At 38.2% G+C, this 24,660-nt stretch overlaps 2 protein-coding genes and 1 long non-coding RNA gene across 3 annotated transcripts in view; 1 reads left to right on the top strand and 2 right to left on the bottom strand.

The window, feature by feature from the left end:
* Positions 1–578: 578 nt before the first annotated feature.
* Positions 579–24,660, bottom strand: part of LOC103029841 (cytochrome P450 2B4) — a 281,849-nt gene continuing 257,767 nt past the window's right edge. The window contains exons 2-10 of the mRNA XM_049462746.1: positions 13,992–14,237; positions 3,769–3,928; positions 3,507–3,659; positions 3,251–3,411; positions 2,822–2,995; positions 2,412–2,553; positions 2,045–2,232; positions 1,797–1,938; positions 579–1,684 (exon numbers count right to left, since the gene is read on the bottom strand). Of these exons, the coding sequence (XP_049318703.1) occupies positions 1,494–1,684; positions 1,797–1,938; positions 2,045–2,232; positions 2,412–2,553; positions 2,822–2,995; positions 3,251–3,411; positions 3,507–3,659; positions 3,769–3,928; positions 13,992–14,186 (1,506 nt within the window). The 5' untranslated portion in view covers positions 14,187–14,237 and the 3' untranslated portion in view covers positions 579–1,493. The remainder of the gene's footprint in view (positions 1,685–1,796; positions 1,939–2,044; positions 2,233–2,411; positions 2,554–2,821; positions 2,996–3,250; positions 3,412–3,506; positions 3,660–3,768; positions 3,929–13,991; positions 14,238–24,660) is intronic.
* Positions 6,954–10,908, top strand: LOC125780540 (uncharacterized). The gene is made up of 5 exons (XR_007423769.1): positions 6,954–7,976; positions 9,059–9,747; positions 10,247–10,367; positions 10,478–10,588; positions 10,719–10,908. It is a non-coding gene; the product is annotated as an uncharacterized LOC125780540 (long non-coding RNA).
* LOC103030681 (cytochrome P450 2B4) lies at positions 19,905–23,880 on the bottom strand. Its single transcript, XM_007233099.4, has 9 exons — positions 23,654–23,880; positions 22,785–22,947; positions 22,554–22,706; positions 22,305–22,465; positions 21,963–22,136; positions 21,733–21,874; positions 21,405–21,592; positions 21,158–21,299; positions 19,905–20,414 (listed from the first exon to the last, which is right to left on the bottom strand). Exons 1-9 carry the CDS (start codon positions 23,846–23,848, stop codon positions 20,224–20,226), a joined length of 1,509 nt encoding a protein of 502 aa, XP_007233161.3. The 5' UTR covers positions 23,849–23,880; the 3' UTR covers positions 19,905–20,223.

The following is a 24,660-nucleotide window of genomic DNA, read 5'->3' as shown; positions in this document are numbered from 1 at the left end:
TACTTAATACACTTTTTTTTTACAAGGGTAAGAATGCCTTGATTGTTTTAATGGAAGTGCAATATGTTAAAATCTATTGTTTAAGACAGCTGTAATGTATCGTAGTTAGGACATTTTCCCAGCAAAAAAAAAATTAGCAAAGAATTATTAGCAGTAGTTGTCCCATATGTTTAAAGGAGATATATTATGACTCTGTTTAAACAAGTTAAAATAGGTCTATAGATGATACAAAACATGTTCATGATGTTCTTTGCACAAAATGACTCTCGCATAAAGAGACCTCACCAGCTCCATTCTTGCCTGTTTCAGTCCCTTTCAGAATGAGCCATTTAAGGGCTCTGTCACTTTTGTGCAAATAAGCTGTTGCAGATAAGTAATGCCATTGCTTGTATTAAATGGCAAAAGGCGAACAAACTAGTTCATGCTCAACTGTGATAGAAGCACAAAACTCATTATTTAAAAGTACTTACATCTATATCATCTGCTGTCTTGCCACGGACAACCGGTACAGCTCAAGAATACTGATAGCGTAAAAAAAAGCACTAGAAGCACTCTTATCCAAAAGATAACAACACAAGTTATTGAAGACAGAGGGTGTGTTTATTTGTTTTTGCAACAGCAGACATGCTAAGAACGATTTTAGTGGTGAATCAGTTTTTATAAACTTAAATATTCTTCTAATGTTCTACTTAAAGAAAGTCATGACCAGTGTTGTGCCAGTTCACACCTTTTCTGAACTAGTTCAAGTTCAGTTCATCATGCTCAATGTGAACAGTTCACGTTCAAAGTTCACAATTTTAATTCTGAACTAATTCAAAGTTCAGTTCATTTTACTTTTTTCGTGAGATATTTAAATAAATACTTTTTTTCACACTACAAGCTAGAAATCACTGTACGTTCTTTGAAACTGCTCATTGTAGACATTTGCTCATGACACTGCAATTGTGGGTTTCTTACCAGGTGATGAAAATGTTCATAAGGAGAATCGGTGTCTGTCTCCATGCCATCACTTCCACTAGCCATTTTTATTAAATTTCAGCGCTTTCTCTCACTCTCGACATTGGTATTTCTCTTTCTATCTCTCTCTGTATCTCTCTCTCGCGATCCGTGCTCTCTCTCTCGTGTCCTCACACTCCACGCTCTCTCTCTCTCTCCCTCGCGCTCTGTGCTCTCTAGCCAACGTTCATGACACATAATGTGAACTAATTCACGTTCAAGTTCTTTATTAAAAAATGTGTTGCGTTCAGTTCAACGCTCATGAAAAAATGAGCGTGTTCAATGAACACATTCTTTTGAACTCGTTCACGCACAACACTGGTCATGACACATCTCATTGTGACCCATTGTGACAAAGTAAATTGTAAAATACATGCACACATCATACAGTGCATGTATCCCAAGTCCTGGAGAAAACCAATGTGCTCTTAATGATACTGATCAGGTGTGAATCAAATAAAGTCCTCCAGGCTGATACATTCTGAACATGGTCTGAATCAGTGCATGGTCTCCCTGCTGCGGCAGATTGTTTTGAAGGGTAAATTTGACCGGACAGCACCCACAACGCCATATGTGTCTGAGGGTGGAGCTCCAAGAGGCCATGAGAACTTCAGCCGCTGAATCAGAGAGGTGAAGAAGATGAAGAGCTCTGTCCTCGCCAGAGTCTCACCCAGACAAACTCTCGGACCTGCAGAAGAACACACAAACAAATCTCAATGCTGATATTCACAATATTAGTTAATAACTTATTAATTAACCTCCAGAGTAGACACTCAGATAGACACTGGCAGCAGACTTACCCAGAGAAAAGGGTAGGAAGGAGTCATTTTTGCAGAACTGTCCTTTCTCATCTAGAAAGTTCTCTGGGTTGAATGTATTTGGGTACTTCCAATGGTCTTTGTCAGCCATGATAGCTGTAAGGTTGGGCATAACAATTGTTCCCTGCCACGAAAACAATCAATAGACATGTAGTTAGAATGGAAGATCATATTATGCATTTTTAATGAAAAGGCAAAAAAAGAAAGATCGGGTTCACTTCAGTAGTTACCTGTGGAAGGTGGTATCCTCTTAGCTTGGTTGCTTGTGTAGTCTCATGCAGCACACCAAGAGGAACGATGTTAGCATAGCGCTGGATCTCATGAACAGTGGCTAGAGTATAAGGAAGCTTTGCACGATCATCCATGGAGGGAAAACGGTCAAAACCCAAAACTCGAACAATCTCCTCGTGACAGCGCTCTGAGATGTGGTCAAGCAGGCACACAGGAAACCATGAGGAAAGAATAGAAAGGTTAATAACCAATTACATTAGAATACATTATGAGTCTTTATGGAAAAGATAAGTGCCCTAATCCTGATTTTGAGGACAAATGAACCTAGACACAAACTGATGTTAATTGGTAAAGAAGTAGAAGTACCTTGCACATCAGGGTGGTCCATCATGTAGATGAGGCCCCATCTAAGAGTGTTTGCTGTAGTTTCTGTTCCAGCGATGAACAGGTCAATGGTTGACCTCACCATGTTTTCCTCATGGAACGTGGAGTCTTCATTTGCCTCTTGCTGCTCAAAACAAGAAAAAATGTCATTTTGTAACTTATTAGCTTTAAAAAAGTGCAATACAGGACCACATACCTTGTTATATAACTGTGTCATCTTGTGTCATTCATAAACACTCCTGATTTGGCCACTTAACCAAAGGGCAAATCCTGACACAAGTGCTGGAGGACTGTAAAGAACCTTATAAAGTGTGCTACATTAAAGGGCCCCATTGTTCTCTTTTCCTTTCTGCCTGTTGTCAAATAAATGGTTGCCTTCCTGCTTCTCTTACCTTGATCATCTCAACCAGGTAGGCGTCGATAAAGTCCCGGAGGTTCTCTGGGTCCAGAGTCTTCTTGTGCTCTTCCATCTCTTCAAATATAAACTTTTTTAAAGAGTGTACATTGTGCCAGAACTTCTGGTGTGGCCCCCGGAAGTGTTTTATGAAAGGGATTAAGTTGAAGACCTGCATATATATAAAAACAAAATGTGGTAGCAGGGTTGCAGTGCACTGTTACAGTTGAAACATTTGAATCCAGCATTAACATATTAGAACCACAAGCCACATTTACTTTAAAGTTACAGGGACCTCAGTTGCTAGCTAGTAGTAGTTCCTAGTGTTTAAGGGGTTGGCTCCCCATACAAAAGCAATTCCAAAACATTGATTGTCAATTGAGTTTACTGTAAAGATTAGATGGTAACATGACATGCTGGTTATTACCTGTGAAACTGGTGATCCTAAAAAACGAATATTCTCATTTATAATTTCAAGAAGCTTAGCAAATCGCCTGTCATCATACTCAAAGCGGTCTCCAAAGACAATGGAGCAGATGATGTTGGAGACTGAGTTCATGATAGGGTGACTGGGGTAAAAAGCCTTCCCTTTAGGATAAATGACACAATAAGATGAAAAGATGAGATCAGGATGCCATGCAACTGGATAATTGGTGAATGCAACTTTAGCTATACTCATCTACCTTCTTGTTTCAGCATCTCCTTGATGAGGTATCGTGCCTCCTCAGCCACACGCTCCTCCACACTTTTCTTCCCCAGTCCAAAATCACGCAGAGTGTGCAGAGCAAACCGGCGCTGCTGTCTCCAAGAATTACCGTAAGTGGCCATCACAATACCTGAGAGAGGAAGAAAGAAAGAGATGATTGGAGTCAAAAAAGTAAAGGCAAGATCATTGACTGTCCACTGTAAGGTCAAATATAATTTAAGAACTTATACGATACCCACCATACCCTTTGTTGATCCATCGTGTTACAGGCATGATTGGCCTTCCAGAAAATATTGTTCCATTCTGAATAAAAGCTTCCTTTGCAATCTGCACGCTATTCAGCACAATCATAGGCTTCCTTCCCAGGTACACTGTGCACATCTCCCCATATTTTGGCATCTGTAAAAGTGCAAGAGAATTACTGTTCCTACAACATTTGGATGGATAATCATGCAGTCATTACCAAAACTGTTGGCACTCCTGAATTTGTTCCAGAAAATGAAGCATTTCCAGACAATTGTTGCAATTAAACATTTTGTTATACACATGTTTATTTTCTTTGTCTGTATTGGAACACCACAAAAAACAGAAACCAAAAATGCACCAGGCAAAATGATGGGCACCATATAATTTAATATATTGGTTGCACACCTTTAGACAAAATAACAAATCAATTACTTCTAATAACCATCAACAAGCTTCTTACACCTCTCAGAACTGGAATTCTGGACGACTCTTGTTTTGCAAACTGCTCCAGGTCTTTCATATTTAAAGGGTGCCTTCTCTCAACAACAATTTTAATATCTCTTCACAGGTGTTCAATGGGATTTAGGTCTGGACTCATTGCTGGCTACTCCAGATCTCACCAGCGCTTTATTTCTATCTATCTCTGGGCATTTTTTTAAGTATGTTTGGGGTCATTGTCCTGCTGCAAGACCCATGACCTAGGACGCAAACCCAGTATTTTGACACGGGGCCTTTCATTGTGACCCAAACCAACCTCATCTTTGAACCTCCACCATATTTGACTGTAGGTACTGTATTCTTTTTTTTGTAGGCCTCATTCTGTTTTCAGTAAGCAGTAGAATGATCTGCTTTACCAAAAAGCTCTATCTTGTTCTCATTTGTCCAGAAGATGTGTTCCAGAAGGATTTTTACTTACTCAAATATATTTTGGTAAACTGCAAAATGAGGCACTCAATAAACAAGAGTGAAATTAACCCTCTGTTTAACTATGTGTGTGGGTGCACTAGCTAGCTAGCTACATGTGTAGGTGCATTAGATAGCTATCTACATGTGTTGGGGCTTTAAATAGCTACCTACATGTGTTGGTGCATTAGCTAGCTAGCTACATGTGTTGGTGCATTAGCTAGCTAGCTACATGTGTTGGTGCATTAGCTAGCCAGCTACGTGTGTTGATGCATTAGCTAGCCAGCTACGCGTGTTGGTGCATTAGCCAGCTATCTACGTGTGTTGGTGCATGGATGCATTATCAGCTCATATGTGGATCATCTTTTGCAGCTGGTCTGAAGTACATTCTCAGGTCGAGGAGGTAAAAAAGGGCTAGGTTTGCTTTGTGTGGGTACGAAAGAAAAGCATGTAGAAAAGTTAAATTTGACCATTCACATTCATGTCACATGTCCACGGATTGGCTACGTATCCAGTTTAGGACCACATATGAAAATTACTCAAATCTGATTTGAAAAAGTTGGATTTGGCACATTTACACAGCCATAAAAAAAATCAGAATTGAGCAAAAAATCTGATTTGACCCACTTTAGCCTGGTAATGTGAATGTAGCCTGAAAGTCTAAGACATCGCCTATTAAATTGTTCCTTAACCTATGGTATTTCTCACATTGCGTCTACCGCCCTGTTGGCCATATTGTGTTTCTATCATCCTGAGCTGCCTAAAGATGCTAGAACCATTCTACAAACAATTGGAATTGTGGCAAGACTAAGTGGAAGAGCACATTAGCAAATGGAGCTTGCATGAAACCTCAGGTGAACATTGATTGGTTACCTCTGTTTGAGAGCTCAAAAATGTCCAATTTTGGGTCCGTTGGCCACTGTTCCTATTAAAGTGCCAGCTGTGATTGTTTTTTTTTTGTTTTTTTTTGGCATTAAAAACCTGATAGGGTTACATTTTTGGAGGATTTTGACAATGAATTTGCTGACCTAGACAAAGGATTTGACTTTAAGGACAAAAGGTTCACACTAACTCTTGATTCAGTCATATGTGATACACCTGCACATTTGTTCGTTAAAGAACACAAAGTCCTTTAATGGATATCATGGCTGGGACAAGTGCACACAGAATGTACATAAATAATCGGATGGCGTACCCACTTGTAAGCAAAACAGACAAGTCTTTTTTAATCCGAGCTGATGAAGAGCAACATCAAGGTCCACATCCCTTTACTGGTGTAAATACTGGCATGTTCTTTCAGTTCCCTCTACTGTAGATTATATGCACCTTGTTTGCTTGGGTGTGGTGAGATGATTAATTATTCTCTGGCTCAAGGGACCACTTTGTGGGCGTCTACCATCCAGACTTGGACAGAATCTCTGACAGTCTTCTAAGTGTTTGTGAACACATTCCTGATGAATTTGCTCAATAACCATGCTCAAGGAGGTTGATTGATGGAAGGCTGCAGAATTTAGGCAGTTTTTGCTCTTTTGTCTTTGGACCTTTAGAGTTAAGGGATACTTGTCATGGCATGGCCATACTAAGTCAGTCCTAAAATGTCAAATTGTTTACAACGTGCATGGTTTTAGTTCATCTAGCACAGGATGCCAAAAAGTTGGGTAACCATTAACCCTCATGTCCCCGTGCTGTGTGTGGTTATCTTTCTCAAGTTCAACTTTAGTTCAGTGCTTGTTTCAGTTCTACCACACTGGCTCGCCATCTAGTGTCCAAACAGGTGCACATCACATGCAGTCAGACGCAGAGAAGAGTAGAAACTGGCTGATTCTAATCCAATATAGCTTAAAATCGTTGTTGTAAATGTATTTCATCCAGTTTCACATTCGGCAGTGATTTTATTGATGCCTGTTTAACAGCGTATATTTCCCAAGATTTTCTGCTGTTAATGAACTCCAATGTTTTCTCTCTCTTCTGTTTTCTCAGCGTCTCCTCACACAACATCTGGAGCAGAGGAGCAGAGTGGCAGAGGTATTGCCTCCTTTGGAACTGATTGGCTAGCTATCAATCAGCTCAGGCCTTATCAAAGCAATTGGCGGATGTTTTAAGGCTAAATTTATTAACGCTCAGTAAATTTACATTAATTAATTTTAGTCACTATTTGTTTTTACTGTTATTTCTGTTATATTTTTGTTATATATGTTATATTTTTCTGTTATATTATTAGAATAATTAATGATTATTATTATTGTTATTTTTTTATATTTATATTTTACTTGGATCTGGTTATAATTTACTGGCATTTGAAACCTGGGTTACACTGTCATGTTTTATTTATTAAGAAGAATAATGTAAATGTTATTCCAAGCACTAGTTACTTCTAAAATTCATAAAATACTGTTTGCATCCTATGTATTATCAAGTGGCTGGCAGTACCTCACCCTCCCTACAAACTAGTAGTGTAAAGGATAACAGAATATATATGATTCCATACAGTACAACCCCACAGTTGGGGATTTAAAGATTATCCTGCAGTTCACATGAGGTTTGACCTGCTTTAAGTACAGTTTTACTGCAGTTGCTTTTTTGCATTAACAAATCCTGCAATTTGAGTTGCAGTGAAAAAAATACAAATTGAGCTGTTTATCCATATTATCCATTTATTTCTACAGGTAAGCTTTAGTGAGCTACTGAGAATTAGCACACATTAGCCAGTTAGTTACAGGTATTGATTGGGGCATTAGCTAGCTAGCTGTGTGTGTTGGTGCTTTAGCTAGATAGCTAAGTGTGTTTTGGTGCTTTAGCTAGCTACATGTGTTGGTGCTTTAGCTACCTAGGTGTTTTGGTGCTTTAGCTAGGTAGCTACATGTGTTGGTGCATTATGTAGGGTGACTAAATGTCCGTATTTCCCGGGACATGTCCGTATTTCGCGTCCTATCCCGGGCGTCCCGGGTTTTTTCAAAAAGTGAGGAAATGTCCTGGTTTTTAAATTACCTTCATTGGACCATTAAATGTACAGGCACTAGGGCACTGCGCACGGTGCTGCGTGTTACATAATCCCTGAGTCCTGTCAGTGAGAGCAGCCCTCTTCTTGAGGAGCCGCTCGCTGCAGCCTGTAGGAAGGCGGAGTTGGACATCCAACCCCGCCCACATCCAACTCCGCCCATGTCCAACTCCGCCTTACGTCTAAAGCAACACCCACCTTACGTCCGTCACGAACGCCTACATTTACTCCAGGTAAACAGGAATTGTAGCCGAGAAAGCAGCTAAAGCATCTATCTGATTTATATCTCCGGTTATGGCGGTAAGTACAAATATTGAGTTATTTTTTAAGTTAACAGAGCTATTTTTATAATGTCCTCTTGTTTTTCTATATTATATTTTATGAATAAACGGTGAGTCGTTGATACGCACATGAAGGTTCTACATCGGCGCGTGTACCATGTGGTTTGTTTGCTTCTAATCATATTGCCGTTTTTTTTTTTTGATGGATTCTAATGCAGAATTGCACCCAGTCTTGTCTAATTCAAACTTTAGTTATCTTACCTTCTGTTTTATGGGCTAAAATGCTACCAATTAATGGTATCACAGATAAACTCTCATAGCTAGTAGTGAGCTAGGCATCAGTTTTGTTTTAGGCATAGCTAGGGGTCATAGTCAGCTAACCTAAAAAACTGTTTAAACTGTCTATACAAGAAGTTAATTGGCTAACAAGATAGCAAGATAATCTAGCTAACTAAAATTGGTTCAAAGTCTTAGTCATACAAATAAATATTTGAAGATATCAATGCTTAATCCTCCTATTTAATTTGTCAGGAATAGCAATGGTATTCCCGGGTTAATTTGACCTGGTTCATTTTTAATTATCCAAAATATTTCTGAAACCAAAATAATCCTAACCAGAAGAGTAAATATTTAATAACTAACTCCATTGCTGATTGTTCTATCAACATTTAGTACAATAGTGTACAATAGAGGTAATAGTTCAATTAGGATAATTCACTTGTTTTTCCATTTTAAAAAATCTTACTTTTTTTTTTTGTTTTACTACTTTGTTACTTTTAAACGACCAACACAATATTTTTACATATAAATGAAACATAACATTACAATTTCGTTTTAGTTTTTGCAGGGGGTTGTTGCAAATATGAAATTAACCATTTTCATGTTATATGTTAATTATACAAATAAAGGCAATCTGAAGACGTTTCATACAGAAAAAATACTTTTACTATCTTACTAAATGGATCAATTTGACCCGTAACGTAACAGGAGGGTTAAGTCGATGCACATTTATTACCTTTGTACTGAATGTAGTTACAATTAATGTGCACCGATATAGTAATTGTAAGCTCATGTTGTGTTTTGTTGCTTTCTGTTTTACAGCATCCAACACATGTCCAGGCCACTCCTGACCCTTCACGGTTTGGCCAGTGTGGTGTTTTCAAATGCCCCTGCTTCAGTTTTGACACTGACCAGCGATTTAATAACAGCCTACATCTACAAAACCATATCAAACAAGCAGTCGAGAATAACGGTATGGGGAAGTATTTCTTTAAACAGAGAGAGAGATATTGATTTTATTGGCTATAACAAATAAACATGTAAATGTAATATCTTGAATCAACAAATGCACTTACATCTTACACTCAATTGATGGGCATAATGAGTTGAAGAATATTAATATTTATAGGCTTAATTGCATGTTGTGTGCATTTTGGTCTTACAGTTTCCTTCATCTCTAAACTGCACACCTACAGCACACTTTTATTGTGTCTATTGCAGCCATACAATACTATGCAAAGACCAGTTCAGACATCATGCATCTCTGTGCAGCAGTGCAACCAAGACCATTATAGCAGAAGTGTTTAATCCACAGACTGTTGCTACTTCTGATGCACGTCCAGCTCCCCCTCTGCCAGCTACTCCTGATACACCTTCTCCCAGTTCTGGTCTTGCTTCCTCTGTGCATGGTATTAATTATATTAATTATTATATTTTCTCTCAGGAAAGTTCAGCATGTTGAACGTGTGACTGATGAAGGAGATAGAATGGGCAACGTCTCCTTTGAACAGGTGTGAGGGTGTGGATGTGTGTTTTTTTTTATTTCGGGTTAATTTAACTGGGCCATTTAAAATGTTTTACTGTTGTGGTTTGTTTTCAAAAGTCTGAATTGGGCTGAAAAGATAAGTTGACATTATTTGAAATTTCAACTTGACCTAGTGTTGACTAGTCATTTCAAGGACATTTGAAGCCCATAAGCTATTGGAGTGCTATCATTTTAAAGGGATAGAAAAGCAGAGAGCTGTTTTGTTACGTTAAGGCAGAGATTAGTCAACAGAATGAGGCTGACTACAGTCTTCAGGCAAAAATGCTAGCCATTCCTACAGTAATCAGAGATTGGGGATATGATTGAAATAATAAGTGCCAACTCGGATTAATAGAATACCAAAATAGTAATTGGTTGCAGCCTTAGAATGTTATCTGGTCATTTTTTTCAATTACTATAATTTTCATGAATCAAAATCTACATGCTTCTATAATGTTTTTCACAGATGCCCCTTATTCTCATAGATACAGTTCTGGATGAGGGTGACAAAGCTTTTTTAAAGCTGTCACTGGTTTGTCGTCTCTTCCGGGACATTGTTTGGACAACAATCATTCCGGGCCCGGGCACATTTCGAGTGGCTTGACAGTAAGCATGATATTTCAGTACAGTTAAGATGTTTGTTTTCCCTTAGAAAAGGAATTACACTCACTGATTTTGAAATCATTTTAAAATTCTTGATTTTTTTAAACCTACAGGTGTAGTGCCATGAAAACATCACAGTGCTGCATGTAAAGACGAGTTTCGCAGGATGTACGAACTGCAGTGCTGCCAGAACTGTCAAGAAACTTATAAAGACTACATACTGGGTATGTTTGTTCTAAATAAATTTTGATAACTTTTTCCTGAGGTCAGAAATTGGTAAGTCAATATATTTAAGGTATTGGGGCTTGGGAGATTGTTACTTTGTGAAAGTGTGTGTTTTTACTTATATTACAGGCTACGTTGGGCATGGGAGACGAGGGGAGCTTGTGGCATTTTACAGCGAAAACGAGCACCCTGGATTCTGCAGCCAGCTTCATGAATGGCTGGGTGTGTGAGTGGCTGGGTGTGTGAGTGGCTGAGTGTGAGTGGCTGGGTGTTGCATTTTTAAATAAAGACTTCTGTATTTGTTTGACCAAAGCATGTAACCAAACAAGGCTAGTGTGCCAATAAATGCCAATAAAGATATTGTATTAGCTTGGACAAAGTGTTTGTAAATGGAGTTAATTTCCCTGGGAACTACTGTCAGCCATACAAAATTGGGAGAGGAGAAGCAGGAGAGGGATATCATTATTATTATTATTATTATTATTATTATTATTATTATTATTGACAAAATAGCTATGTATACATATATTTTAATTTCTGAAACCACAGCATTTGATATATTGTACTCTATCGTTATACACTATCCAGCATACCATTATTACCACCTGCTTGTTTCTGCTTCTATTATTCTTTTTTTTAGCTCCAATTAGCATCTAGGACACTTTAGTTGCATAATGGTTTACTGGTGTATAATATACAATAGGTATAAAACACTGTTCACTCTATTAGACACTTCTACCAACAGCTGCTTTACATTGTGAGTGAAAAGTCAGAGACAGAATCTTTAAATCTGTTGCTGCACAGTTTGTTGCAAATCTGCAAATTCTTCATCAGTGCCCATGGGATGCTGCCTACTTGATGCTGAATACAGGACGCTGCCCACATGATGCTGGTTGATGGAGCATTTCCTGTCCAGTAGTGACAATGAGGTGTTTAAATTCTCCAGAGGCACTACTTTGTCGGATCCACTCATACCAACACAGCTCTTAACACCACTATGTCAGTGTCACTGTAGTGTTGTGAATAACCAACAAGCCACATAATAGCTGCTCTGTGGTGGTCCTAAATTGTATGCTATACAGTGCAGCTGTGTCATTCTCATCTGTAATATTTTCAGCACCCTGTTGACAGTGAAGATGCAGAATTACTTCTAATATCATTATTATATATTAGCTATGCCTATGACACAAATAGCCTTCCCCCTGCTGAGTGGTGATAAGAAGCACTGTCTATCTGTAATATGAAGTATAGAGCATTACAGTACAGAGAACAGGTGTGATCTAACAATCAAACACTTTAATAATCAGATGCACCCTTTGACCAGCCTCTACCAGTGCAAAGCCATGATTGATAATGTGCTCTTTATTTCATATGGAACATAACCAAAAACTGTATATCGTAAGTTTTAACTTTATATAATAAGTAAATAATGATTCCTATGATAGCTAATCAATAATTCTGGAGATATTTACCAGTCTAAAATAAATTTATAAAATCTACACACTCTGGCAACTAGTTTAACAAATTTAAATGTAAGGATTAATGCAGTGAAATAATGGCTTACTCTGCTGGTGAGTGGGACAGATTAATGTATAATGTATTGTGATATACAGGACAGAGGCAATTGATCTTTTGGAAACAGCAAATCGTTGTATGCAATTATTTGCTTATTGTATAAAATAAAGGAGAAATGGCACACGTGATGAAAAAGAAGAGTTCCCTCTGTTACACAGAATGAGTTACCAGCCTCATAAACCACAAGTTAGCAGCATGCCATATAAGAAAAACAATAAAATCATACACTTTTAAGTTCACATGATTCCTTATGTATTACTTTATTTACAATGTTAAACCAAAAATGAATGAGAAAGTGTTTCCAAACTTTTGGCTGGTACTGTATATATAGCCTATTTTTTGTGATATCTGTGCATTACACTACAGCATGTGTAGTGCTGTAGCCAAGGCTACGTGGTGGAACTACTCACAAGATATGCGTAAATTTAGCGCAACATCGGCGTTATATGCGTATTTCACGTGGCACACAGTGCTTCTTGAACAAAAAAGTAGGGGGGTTGGCGTACAAGAGCACATGTGGGCGGAGTTGGATGTGGGCGGAGTTGGATGTCCAACTCCGCCTTCCTACAGGCTGCAGCGAGACGTACTTGCTCTTCTTAAGGGGGGGTATGCAGCCTAGAGGGGGCGCCAAATCAAAGCTCCACATAAATTTCCTCTCCGGAGAAACAACTTGCTGTTTTGCAACTTGCATTTAGCCAGGTGTCCTGGTTTACCCAAATAAAAATATGGTCACCCTAGCATTATCTAGCTAGCTAAAGTTGTTGGTGCTTTAGATAGCAAGCTAAGTGTGTTAGTTCAATAGCTATTTGTTTACGTGTGTTGATGCATTAGCTAGCTAGATACATGTCTTGGTTCAATAGCTAGCTAGCTACATGTGTTTTGGTGCAATAGCTAGCTGTTTACGTTCGTTGGTGCTTGAGCTAGCTAGCTACATGTGTTGGTGCTTTACCTAGCTAGCTGTGTGTGTTGCTTAATTAGCTTGCTAGCTACATGTGTTGGTGCATTAGCTAGCTATACTCATTAGGTGAAGCTCATTACCTATTTTAGTCTTGTATGGTTCTTGCATGTTTTCTATTTATTATTTTCTGTTGTTCGTTCAGGACTATTATTGTAGATTTACAAAATATAGAAGGCTTAGAATGTAACAATACCTAAAATACCAGACATAAAACAGTTTCTTCTTTTTTCAGTATTTAATTAATTTACTGTTTGCCATTTTAAAATGTAAAAATGAATGCAGAAATGTATTTTTCATTTGTTGTGATACAAATATAGCAGCCTATTACTGTGATAATAACAGCTACAGATCTGTGATTATTACTGTAAACATAAATATAGTTAGTGTTTTTAGATAGATAGTGTGTTTAGTATGCATATTGAAAAATTTACTAGTTACTTACTAGCTAATTGCTGCCAGTAATTTATGTAGTGGGTTCTGATTGAACAGTGATTACATTTTATATTGGCATGAATAGTGTGCTGCTCCAAGACGGAATCCAATTCTGTACATTTGATTTGCTTTAACATTCACAGCTTCATACAGTGGAATACAGTGCTGTTAAGCTGATCGCATTTTAATGATGTTTGTGTGCAATTCTGTGATGAAATTCAGCGTTTGTTTTGAAAATGTAAATTCTTGTATATTGTTTTTTAATAAGATCAAGTGCAGTAAAATGTAATTTAATAGTGGTTTTGCATTCCATTTTGGCACATATACAGTATATTAGTGAGGAAAAGCCATGTATCTTGTGCATTAAATTTACATTTGTCCACTGTGTTTGCTTTTTTAATTCGGCACTAAAAACAACAACAAAACTGGATACTTACCGATCTAATAAGGGCCATTCGATCCTTCATGAACTGAGGCATGTTTCCCACAAAGAGCAGTGGTTTGGGTCCAGGAGGGTTTCGGCTTCTCAAAGAGTTCAACCTGAAAATCTCCAGCAGAACCAGAGAGACCAGACCACCCAGCAGGGCCAAGCCCACAGACGTCCAGTCCAGATATCTCAGTATAGACTCCATTCCGACAGAACTGCTGAACACTACAGCTCCTCAAAGCTTTATACTGTAGAACTAAGTGGGAAGGGGAGACAAGTCATGACTGAGTTTCATGACAGTAATTTCATGTGTTAAAAGTTTCTTGTTATGAGGTCAAAGACCTTCCCGTATAGAAAGGCACTGCAGGCAAAGTTCAGGAAAACTGTAAACATTCAGTAGTTGCAACATATGCACATGTCAGCACAATAAAACTGAAAACTTAGCAAACTCTTCCAATGAGGTTTAATATTAAATGTCCTCACAGTCTGAATCAGGATGTGCACCTGAACATACAGCTCTAAAAAACATTAGAGACCACTTTGAGTTTCTTTGATTTCACCAAATTAAAAACCTCTAAAATGTAATCAAGAGGAAGATGATCACAAGCCATCAAATCAAGCTGAACTGCTTGAATTTTTGAACCAGGAGTGCCATAAAGTTATCCAAAAGCTGTGTGTAAGACTGGTGAAGGAGAACATGCCAAGATGCATTAAAACTGTGGTGGTTATTCACAAACTATTGATTTTTGAACAACTTTACGAATATGAACTTGTTTTTCTTTGCATTATTTGAGGGCTGAAAGCTCTGCATCTTTTTTGTTATTTCAGCAATTTCTTGTTTTCTGCAAATAAATGCTCTAAATTACAATATTTTATTTGGAAATTGGGAGAAATGGTTTCTGTAGTTTATAGAATAACTAAGTTTTGGGAGTTGATCCACGCCCTAACTCCTCCCACTTCCTTCCCTATTTAAATCGTCACTTCCTCTCTACATGCTCGTTGAACGACCACGTGATTGAACAGCCTCGCGATTGAACAGCCTCACCTACGACGTTAACTCCCGCTCCTTACCTGCTCCACGATGGTACTCCACCTCTATGTCTCCTGCGGCTGGCGTCCAACCTCGCACGACCGGCTGTTCTCCCACAGTGGCGCCCACGCCACTACTGCTGCCACTCCCGCGGCCTGTTTTTTTGCTGTTTTCCCTTCTAACCTGCGTTCTTCCGCCGGGCCCGCTGGCGGGTCGTGGCTCCGCCTCCTCGCAGTCTCGTAGGGCGGTGCTCCAGCGTGGCCACTCATCCTCTTCTCTCTCTCTTATTCCTCATTCTGTCTGTCCTCCCTACTTCTCTTCTGTCTCCCATCGCCCCCATCTTCCCACTCCATGGCCCCCCCATCTTCCCACTCCATCGCCCCCCCATCTTCCCACTCCATAAATTCAGCTCAGGCCAGGCTAATTGCAGGTTTTATTTAAAGTAAAAGGCGAGAACTCTTCATCTGATGGGTATTTGGTCTGGCCAAAGATGAAAGTCCATCAAAATCACACAAACATCAGCTTTATATCCATTTATGGCATGTATAATCTATTGCCAGTTCATTTCAAAGTATGAAATCAGCTCAGCCATGCTAATTTTAGGTTTTCCTTAAATTAGAAGACTAGAAATCTTCAAGTCATGTCTATTTGTTCTGGCCCAAGATGAAAAAGTCCTTCAAAATCACACTGGAACATCAGCTTTATATTCAATTTTTTTGTGCAAAATGGCTCGGTATGCCAAATAATTATTTATTATATATTAAATTATTAATTATACATTAAATAATTAAAATACATATTTTACTGTATAAAATCAGCTCAGGCCAGGCTAATGTCAGGTTTTCCTTAAAGTAGAAAGCTAGTTCTCTATTTAAGATATTTCTTACTTAGGAAATAAATGAATTAGGTCATTCTCCATGTGGAGTGGGAAACCATGTCACAAAGGTTGGAGGGTTATAAAAAAAAAGCCTAAAATATTAGGGACAATTTCAAGAGTCAGTATAGACATTTTCAAAGTTAACCTAAGATTAAAACCACATTTTCCTTATTTCTTTGATTTTCCTTTTTTAAATCATATTTCAGTCACACATGCACAATAGCTCATCACATAACCAATTTTCAACAGTTGAGCAAACGTTTTTAGTGTAAAGAAATATTTTAAAAGGTTTAACTTTTGAGATTTTATAAAACAAATCCAGATTTACTATATGCATGATTAACATCATACTACATTTAATAAAATATGTATGTTATTTAAAAAAAACAATTTGCACAAAGATTTTGGTCACTGGTCTTATCAGGACCCTTATATTATATTTTATCAAAGATGTTAGCTCTGTTAAACTGCTTCCCTGGGTCACATCATAAAAGAATAAGCATCTCAAGGCATGAGAAGATAAGTCCATACTTGCTCATTTTATTTTATTTTATTTTATATATTTTTTAAATAGTATAAGAAGATGCCTCCAAGTATAATTAATGATGTTATTTTCAGTGCTTGTGTATGAACACACTTTGGTAACATGTTAAGTTAAATGAAATTTCTTCATCACATTCAGCCACATTTTAATTTTAATTAAAAATAAAGAAATTGATGACAAAATAAATTCTTCAAGATGGGATAACACCAGTGACAAATTGACCAAAACTTTGCATTTTTTGTTAAAATATATAAATGTCTATTATGCTCTGAATTTGGCATATTTGGTAAGTGGAGTTGTTAATAGACATTTTATGGTTGTTTGTTTTTGGGACAAATTAAATAGATTTTTAAAAATGTATCCACTTGAATTCCCACTCCAAATGGAGAATGAACCAATTACACTAGAACAGCAAATTCATGTTTTAAGAGAAAATAAGTAATGTAACATCGTATATAAAACATTACATTTAATACATATTATATATTTACATTGTTAATAAACAGCTGTACTGCTTTTCTTCATTATATCCCCTTCAGTGTTAGTCTATAGTCTATTAGTCTAAAGATCTGCCGGATATCTGACCCGATACCGATGGATGTTGGACCCTCAGGCTCTCGCGTCTCCTGTCCGGCCAGACTGATGGAAGTTTCTGAAATCAGCTCTTCTCCACCACCACCACAGATCAGCTGCTCATCATCCATCTTACTCTCCACTACTGATTACATCCAAGCCATTAGTGGCGCTATTATACTCCTGAATATATAAAACCTATGTGGATGTATAAAAGACTTTTTAAATTTTAATTCAAAAGCCGTTTGACCAGTGGTAGGATGGTCCCCCCTTAAATGTGAGTCTTGGTCCTCCCAAGGTTTCTTCCTCCTCCTGCAGCTCTGAGGGAGTTTTTCCTTGCCTCCGCGCTCACTGGGGGTTCTGTATTCTGTATTTTCTATGTTTAATGTTTTGCCTGATTCTTTGTCTTGTGATCATGTTTCTGTAAAGCTGCTTTTTGCCAACACCCGTTGTAAAAAGCGCTATACAAATAAATGTCATTTGATTTGATTATTAGCAGTGTGTGTTTGTGAACGATCCTTTTAGTTCACGGTGGTGTGAACGCTGCTTTTGAGCCCAGGCGTATCAGTGCAGAGTAAAAATGTCCGGCCGGTTCGGTGGAGCGGACTGCGCCAGATGTCGAAGCTATCTGGGGTGGTGTGGGGGTGTTCTGATCATTTTTATCGTGAGACTACCCCTTATGGATTATAGTCTGACTGGTTCCTAAACCCTGCCCCAATTTCAGTAGTGGGTTCTGATTGGACAGTGAATTCATTTTTGCAAGAATTCTGTGCTGCTCCTGTATGAAATGCAATCCTGTGCATTGTGATTTGCTTTTGAACATTCTGGAATACAATGCAGTTGAGGTAATTGCATTTTAAGTGCACTTCTGACACAAATTCATCGTTGGGTTGTAAAAATGTAAATTATTGTGTTGTTTTTCCATTGAGTGCAGTGAAATGTAAAGTAATGTAACAGTGCAGAGGTCACTAATAGGCGGACCGCGGTCCGGGTCCAGACCCAGACGTTGTCCAATGCGGACCCAAATCGATAAACTACTGAGAATTATTTAATTCTGACCGTGTTTATTTAAAGCGGCGGAACGCTTATTGTCTTTACGGTAAACCTGCTTTACAGCACAGTAAACTCACAGACCGTGAACTAAAAGATCACAAAACGCTCTAATCTGTCAATCAGATCTGTGCAGTAGAGGTGGGCGATACCGGGAATTTTGGTATCGATCCGATACCAAGTAAATGCAGGGCCAGTATTGCCGATATCAATACTGATACCGATACTTTTTAATATTTAAGCTTTATAGATCCAAATGATCCAAAAACCTAGGATATAATTTCACCAAACATTGTGATGTTTGTGATAAGTGATAACAAAATACTTTAGTATCACAATCAACATTTTTTTTTAGAAACAATGGAACAGTAACAAAACAAAGTTTAAATATAAAATAAAAAATATAAAAAAATAAAATAAAAATTCTCCCCTCACTAGACATCTTTTCTAGTTCTTTGTTTCTTTTTTTAATAGAATTGTCATTTGGAAAAACAATAAAAAATAAGGAATTGTCTTCCTTTCAGTGCAATTCAAATGCAAGTTTTTCTTAAATAAACAGAGTGTAAAAAAATATCACTCAACACTAATCTCCTGAGGTAGAGGCGTGTCGACTCGAGGAGAGCGCTGAGTGGGCGGGGCCAGGCTGAGCCTACCTGCTGGCTTTGCTGAGCCATGTGACGCATGTGCAAAAACAAGAGACCAGAGAGTAGACTGTGGTGAATCTCGTGCGAAGCAGTCAGTGCGTGCGGCAGAGAAAAAAGCTTGAATATCGATATTTTTACACGATTAATGCTCAATACCAATACCAGCGTTGGTATCGTTATTATCGATATTTGGATCGATCCGCCCACCTCTACTGTGCAGATGCGAGCGCGCGGAGGAGCACACACAGGCGAAGCAGCCGGTGAGAAGCAGCAGTCGGAGAATAAAGCGAGAAAGGCTAATACAGATGGTGCGCACCAGAAAAAGAAATAAAAATACTACCTTTATAAAACATACTCACAGTAATATAACCGAGCGGTGTTACTTGGATGAATGAAAGAGAAACAACCGAGACAAGAGTCCAAAATATTCCACTTTACTCCACCTGATCACAGAACTCCTCAGCAAGAAAAAAAAACCCTCTCGCGCTCGCTCGCAGGCGCGCGCTCTTTGCTCCCAAAACAACCCTGCCTTAAAACTAAGGCAGTGGACAAAAATGCATTGGTAACTCCCCCATCAGTTTTTCCCACAACATAATAAAGTCTGCTACAGAAATAATATTAAACAAAATAAAACTGCTGTTTTCAAACTAAGCTGATATTTTGGCCAAGTTCAGCAAACACTTCTCCATATATGGTATGATTTATCATTCATAATTATCATGACAGACAGGCCTAAATCTAATATTAATAAAATCAGATGAAATAAATAAAGCAGTTTAAAACAAAGTTGACATACAGATTCACATCAATAGATTCGATAAGTTAAATTATTGAGGGTGTTTCCAAATATTTTATGATAAGTTGATAATGTAATTATTGTGACAGGCCTATTTAAAACATATTGTTAAAATATACTGAATAGTATGTGTAATTTGTTTTGTCTTTCACTTTTTGATGTCATAAAACACAGATCTACTGGGCTTCTTTAGTATACAGGATATAATACTGAATCATAACACAAGTTAAAAATGACCAAAAAATGACGACGGTCCGGACCTTGGTCTGGCGAATTTTTCTTTAAATGGACCGCACTGAATTCTAATTAAATACCCCTGTAATAGTGGTTTGTATTTCATTTAGCCACTCTTCAGCAGTCAAGGGGTTAAGTTTTAGTTGCTCTATGCACAAGAAAAGACAAAAACAAATGAAACTAGAGGATGTGTTTAATTTATTTACATAAAGGAACGATTTTCATCATAATCAGTTTTCATCACCTTGAAGACTGAAATGAAGATTCCTTACACAGTCTAATGATATACCTTAAAAAGAGTCATGACAAGCAAAATGAATCATTATTTTGACAAAAAATTCTGAAAGAAAAATGTAAAGTCACATATTATACAAGTATTCCAGGTCAGTCCTGGAGTAAACCAATGTGCTTTGATTGATCTTTAACATATGGGTCAGGGACAACCAAATAAAGTCCTCCACGGTTGATAACATAAAAGCTGAACAAGGTCTGAATCAGTGAGTGGTTCCCCTGCAGTGGCAGATTGTATTGAAGGGTAAATTTGAGCGGACAATTCCCACAACACCATCCATGTTTGGTGGTGGAGCTCCTGCAGGCCATGAGAACTTCAGCCGCTGGATCAGAGAGGTGAAGAAGATGAAGAGCTCTGTTCTTGCCAGAGTTTCACCCAGACAAACTCTCGGACCTGCAGAAGAACACACACAAATTTAGCCAATGCTAATATTAACATACACTATATTTCCAAAAGCCTTTATTCATCTGCTATTACATGCGAATGAACTTGAATGGGATAAATCACATTCCTAATCCATTGGGTTTCATATGATGCCAGCCCACTTTTAACTCTTCTAAGAAAGCTTACCACAAGATTCAGGAGTGTGTTTATAGAATGTTATGACCATTCTTCCAGAAGCGCCTTTGTAAGGTCAGACACTGATTTTGGAATTTGCTGTAATTCATCCCAAATGGTTTTATGGGGTTTTGGTCAAGACTGGTGCAGGTCAGTCCAGTTATTCCATTCCAAACTTGCTCATCATTCATGGAGCTTGTAGTGTTGGAACAGCTCTTCCCCCAAAATTGACATGATAGGCATAACATTAAACAAAATATATTGGTATGCTGAAGCATTAAGAGTTTATTGCGCTGAACCTAAGGGGCTAAGCTGAACTCCTGAAAAAAAACTCTACACCATAATCCCCCCTCCACCAAACTTTACACCTTGCACATTGCATCGAGACTGTTGCATCGAGTGCTGTTCCATTAAATCCAGACTCATCCAACAGATTGCCAGACAGAGCTGCGTGATTAGTCACTCCAAAGAACATGTCTCTTCTGCTCTAGAGTCCGGAGGCAGCATGCTTTATACCACTAAATCTGACACTCTGCATTGCACTCGGTGATGCTTGGATGCAGTGGCAGCAGACTTACCAAGAGAAAAGGGCAGGAAGGAGTCATTTTTGCAGAACTGTCCTTTCTCATCCAGAAAGTTCTCTGGGTTAAATGTTTTCGGGTACTTCCAGTGCTCTTTGTCAGTTAAGATGGCTGTTAGGTTGGGCATGATATCTGTTCCCTGTCATGAGAACAATCAATGAACATATATTTAAAAAGAACGTTTCATTTCATGCAATTTTAATAAGAAACAAAACAGAAAGATCTGGTAAGCTTCAGTGGTTACCGCTGGGATGTTGTATCCTCGCAGCTTGGTTGGTTGTGTGGTTGTGTGCACCACACCCAGAGGAACGATGTCAGCACAGCGCTGGATCTCGTGAACAGTGGCGTGAGTGAACGGGAGCTGTGCACGATCATCCATGGAGGGAAAGCGGTCGAAACCCAACACTCGAACAATCTCCTCATGACAGCGCTCTGAGATATGGCCAACCAGACATATTAAAAAACATGGAAAAATAAAATGATATTTTGTTTAGTTTGTTTATTACATCACACTTGAGAGGACAAATGAGACTAGACACAAACAAAGAGTAATTGGGGACCTGTAGCAGTACCTTGGACATCAGGGTGCTCCATCATGTAAATGAGGCCCCATCTAAGAGTGTTTGCCGTAGTTTCTGTTCCAGCGATGAACAAGTCAGAGGTCGATCTTAACATAGTGTTGTTGTGGAATGAGGAATCTTCATTTGATTGTTGCTGCTCAAAACAAGAAAATATTACTTTCTGTAACATAGTGGCTTTAAAAATGTGCAGACCGCAGACCTGGTAACTTTGCTTGTCATACCTTAATCATCTCAACCAGGTAGGCGTCAATAAAGTCCCGGGGATTCTCCGGGTCCAGAGTCTTCCTGTGCTCCTCCACCATATCCAAGATAAAGCCTTGTAAGGACATTGCATTGTTTCGGATTTTATGGTGAGGCCCCGGGAAGTGTTTTATAATGGGGACCAAGTTGAAGATCTGCAAGAACAGTATACTCTTGAGTCCACTATTCACACATTGGAACCACAAACTAGATATTCTTTAAATTTACAAGAGACCTCCGTACAAGTTGCTCTTCTTTATTTAGATGTTACTAGTGATTTATGGTTTCACTGTCTGGACAAAGTTTGACATAATGGTTGTTACCTGTGCTACTGGTGATCCTGCAAACCGAATATTCTCATTTATAATTTCCAGAAGCTTAGCAAAGCGCTTGTCATCATAATCAAAGCGGTCTCCAAAGACGATGGAGCAGATGATGTTGGAGACCGCATTCATGATAGGATGGATGAGGTAAAAAGGCTTCCCTTCAAGACAAATGGAGAAAAAAAAAACAATAAGATGAGACCAGAATATCCTGTAGTGTCTTAGTTGGTCTTAGACATACTCATCTACCTTCTTGTTTGAGCATCTCCTTTATAAGGTAACGTGCTTCTTCAGCCACACGCTCCTCCACACTTTTCTTTCCCAGACCAAAGTCACGCATAGTGTGCAGAGCAAACCGGCGCTGCTGTCTCCAAGAATGACCATAAGGGGCCATTATGATACCTGAGAAATGCAGCAAGAAATTTTTGATTGAAAAAGGTAGAAGGTCTACTACAAGTCAAGAAATTTTACAATACTCACCATGTCCTTTGTTGTTGACCCATTGTATTATAGGGATGTCTGGTCTTCCAGAAAAAAATGTCCCATTCTGAACAAAAACTTCCTTCGCAATCTGCGCAGTATTCAGCACAATCGTTGGCTTCCTTCCTAGATATAAAGAGCACATCTCCCCATATTTTGGCATCTATAAAAGCACAAAATATTCAATGTTCCTAAATCATTTTACCAACAACTCCAGCAGAACAGTTTCAATTCATTACCAATTCTAATACATTTTTGACTTGAGGTTAAACTCATTACAGGGTCAACAACAATAGACTGCAGGCTAATCCAATTTGTTTTCTCAAATCAGATCTGCTAAAATTACTTTGCAAGTGATTAGACCTGATTGACATCACAAATGTATCTGGATTGGTTGCCTTGGTAAAAGGGATCATGTCAGCAACTAAACTTTTCATGATCTTTTTTAACCAATGGTCTTCTGACTTAGAATTTGCTTGTCATCTTGTAAATAATGCAAAAGAAACATAATGCAAAAGTATCCAAATACAGCTATTAAAAATCTGATTGTATTCACAATTCAAACCACCTTCAAATGTGGTTTGGATACAGTTTGCAAAAGTCAGATTTCATGTGGTTTTTGACTGTACAGTCTGTTAAAAATCAAAATTTTAATTTGAACTGGCAGTGTGAACATAGCCAACAATGTACACCTTAGAGAAAGACAATTCTTCAAACCTTATGAACATGTCTAGGTATAATTCCCAACACTCTATTTTTTTGGTAGATTCAAAGTTTGATAAATAATTTAAAGCTAAAACAGAATTACAGAGCAATTTGTTTTTTATTCAGAGTAAAACTGTCAATCTCAAGAAAAACTCAAAACTGACCGATCTAATGAAGTTCATTTTCTCCTTCATGAACTGAGGCAGGTTCCCCACGAACAGCATTGGTTTGGGTCCAGGAGGGCTTCGGCTGATGAAAGAGTTCAACCTGAAGATCTCCAGCAGAACCAGAGAGACCAGACCACCCACCAGGGCCAAACCCACAGACGTCCAGTCCAGATATCTTAGTATAGACTCCATTCTGAAAGAACTGCTGAACACTACAGATCCTCAAAGCTTTATACTGTAGAACTGGGGCAGGGGGGTGTGATTTCACGATTGTCATTCCAAATGTGATAAATGTTACCTGTAAAGCAGGTCAAAGAGCTTTCAGTATGTAAAGGCACTGCACACAAAGTTCAGGAACACCATAAACTTTTTGTTGTTGCAAAACAGTCATCAACCTTGCACAATGAACCTAACAGTTAAGTAACCTATTCCTCCATATAGTTGAGCTAAACTAATTCACTAAAGAGCTCATGACAGAAGAAAGAAGAAAAAAATAAAAAAATATAATAAATTCCACTTATTTCCCTGAATACCCACTTTTTCTTTTTTTCTTTTTTTTAAATACAAAGCAAGTGCCACAACGGAGCTTAACCAACTCACTAAAGAGCTCATGACAAACGTGATTGAAAGTAGGAAGGACATTGTAAAATAAGTAAACTTTTGTAAAAGATATTAAAAAGTAAACAGAAGAAAAAAATAATAATAACAAATTCCACTTATTTCCCTGAATACCCACTTTTTCCCATTAGATTTCCCTTGTGTTTTTGATATTACATGCTTAAGACAAGTACCAGTTTCCCAGTGCTCAATAATGACCACAGAGCCAATACATTAGGGCTTGGGAGACGGGGGCCTTTTAAAGCACGGTCCAAGCACGCTTTACTTCTTCATGGTGACTGCTCAGAATTACCCAAAAACACCAAAAAAACAAAACAACAACCCACAAACATCTATTTCACCACAAACTAACACCACAATACCTCAGAAAAAATCTTCCATACACA

The sequence above is a fragment of the Astyanax mexicanus genome, chromosome 13 (genome assembly GCF_023375975.1).
Source record: "Astyanax mexicanus isolate ESR-SI-001 chromosome 13, AstMex3_surface, whole genome shotgun sequence".
NCBI classification, from domain to species: domain Eukaryota; kingdom Metazoa; phylum Chordata; class Actinopteri; order Characiformes; family Acestrorhamphidae; genus Astyanax; species Astyanax mexicanus.
Note: the sequence above shows the minus strand (reverse complement) of the source record. Positions and strands in the feature narration are given on the sequence as shown.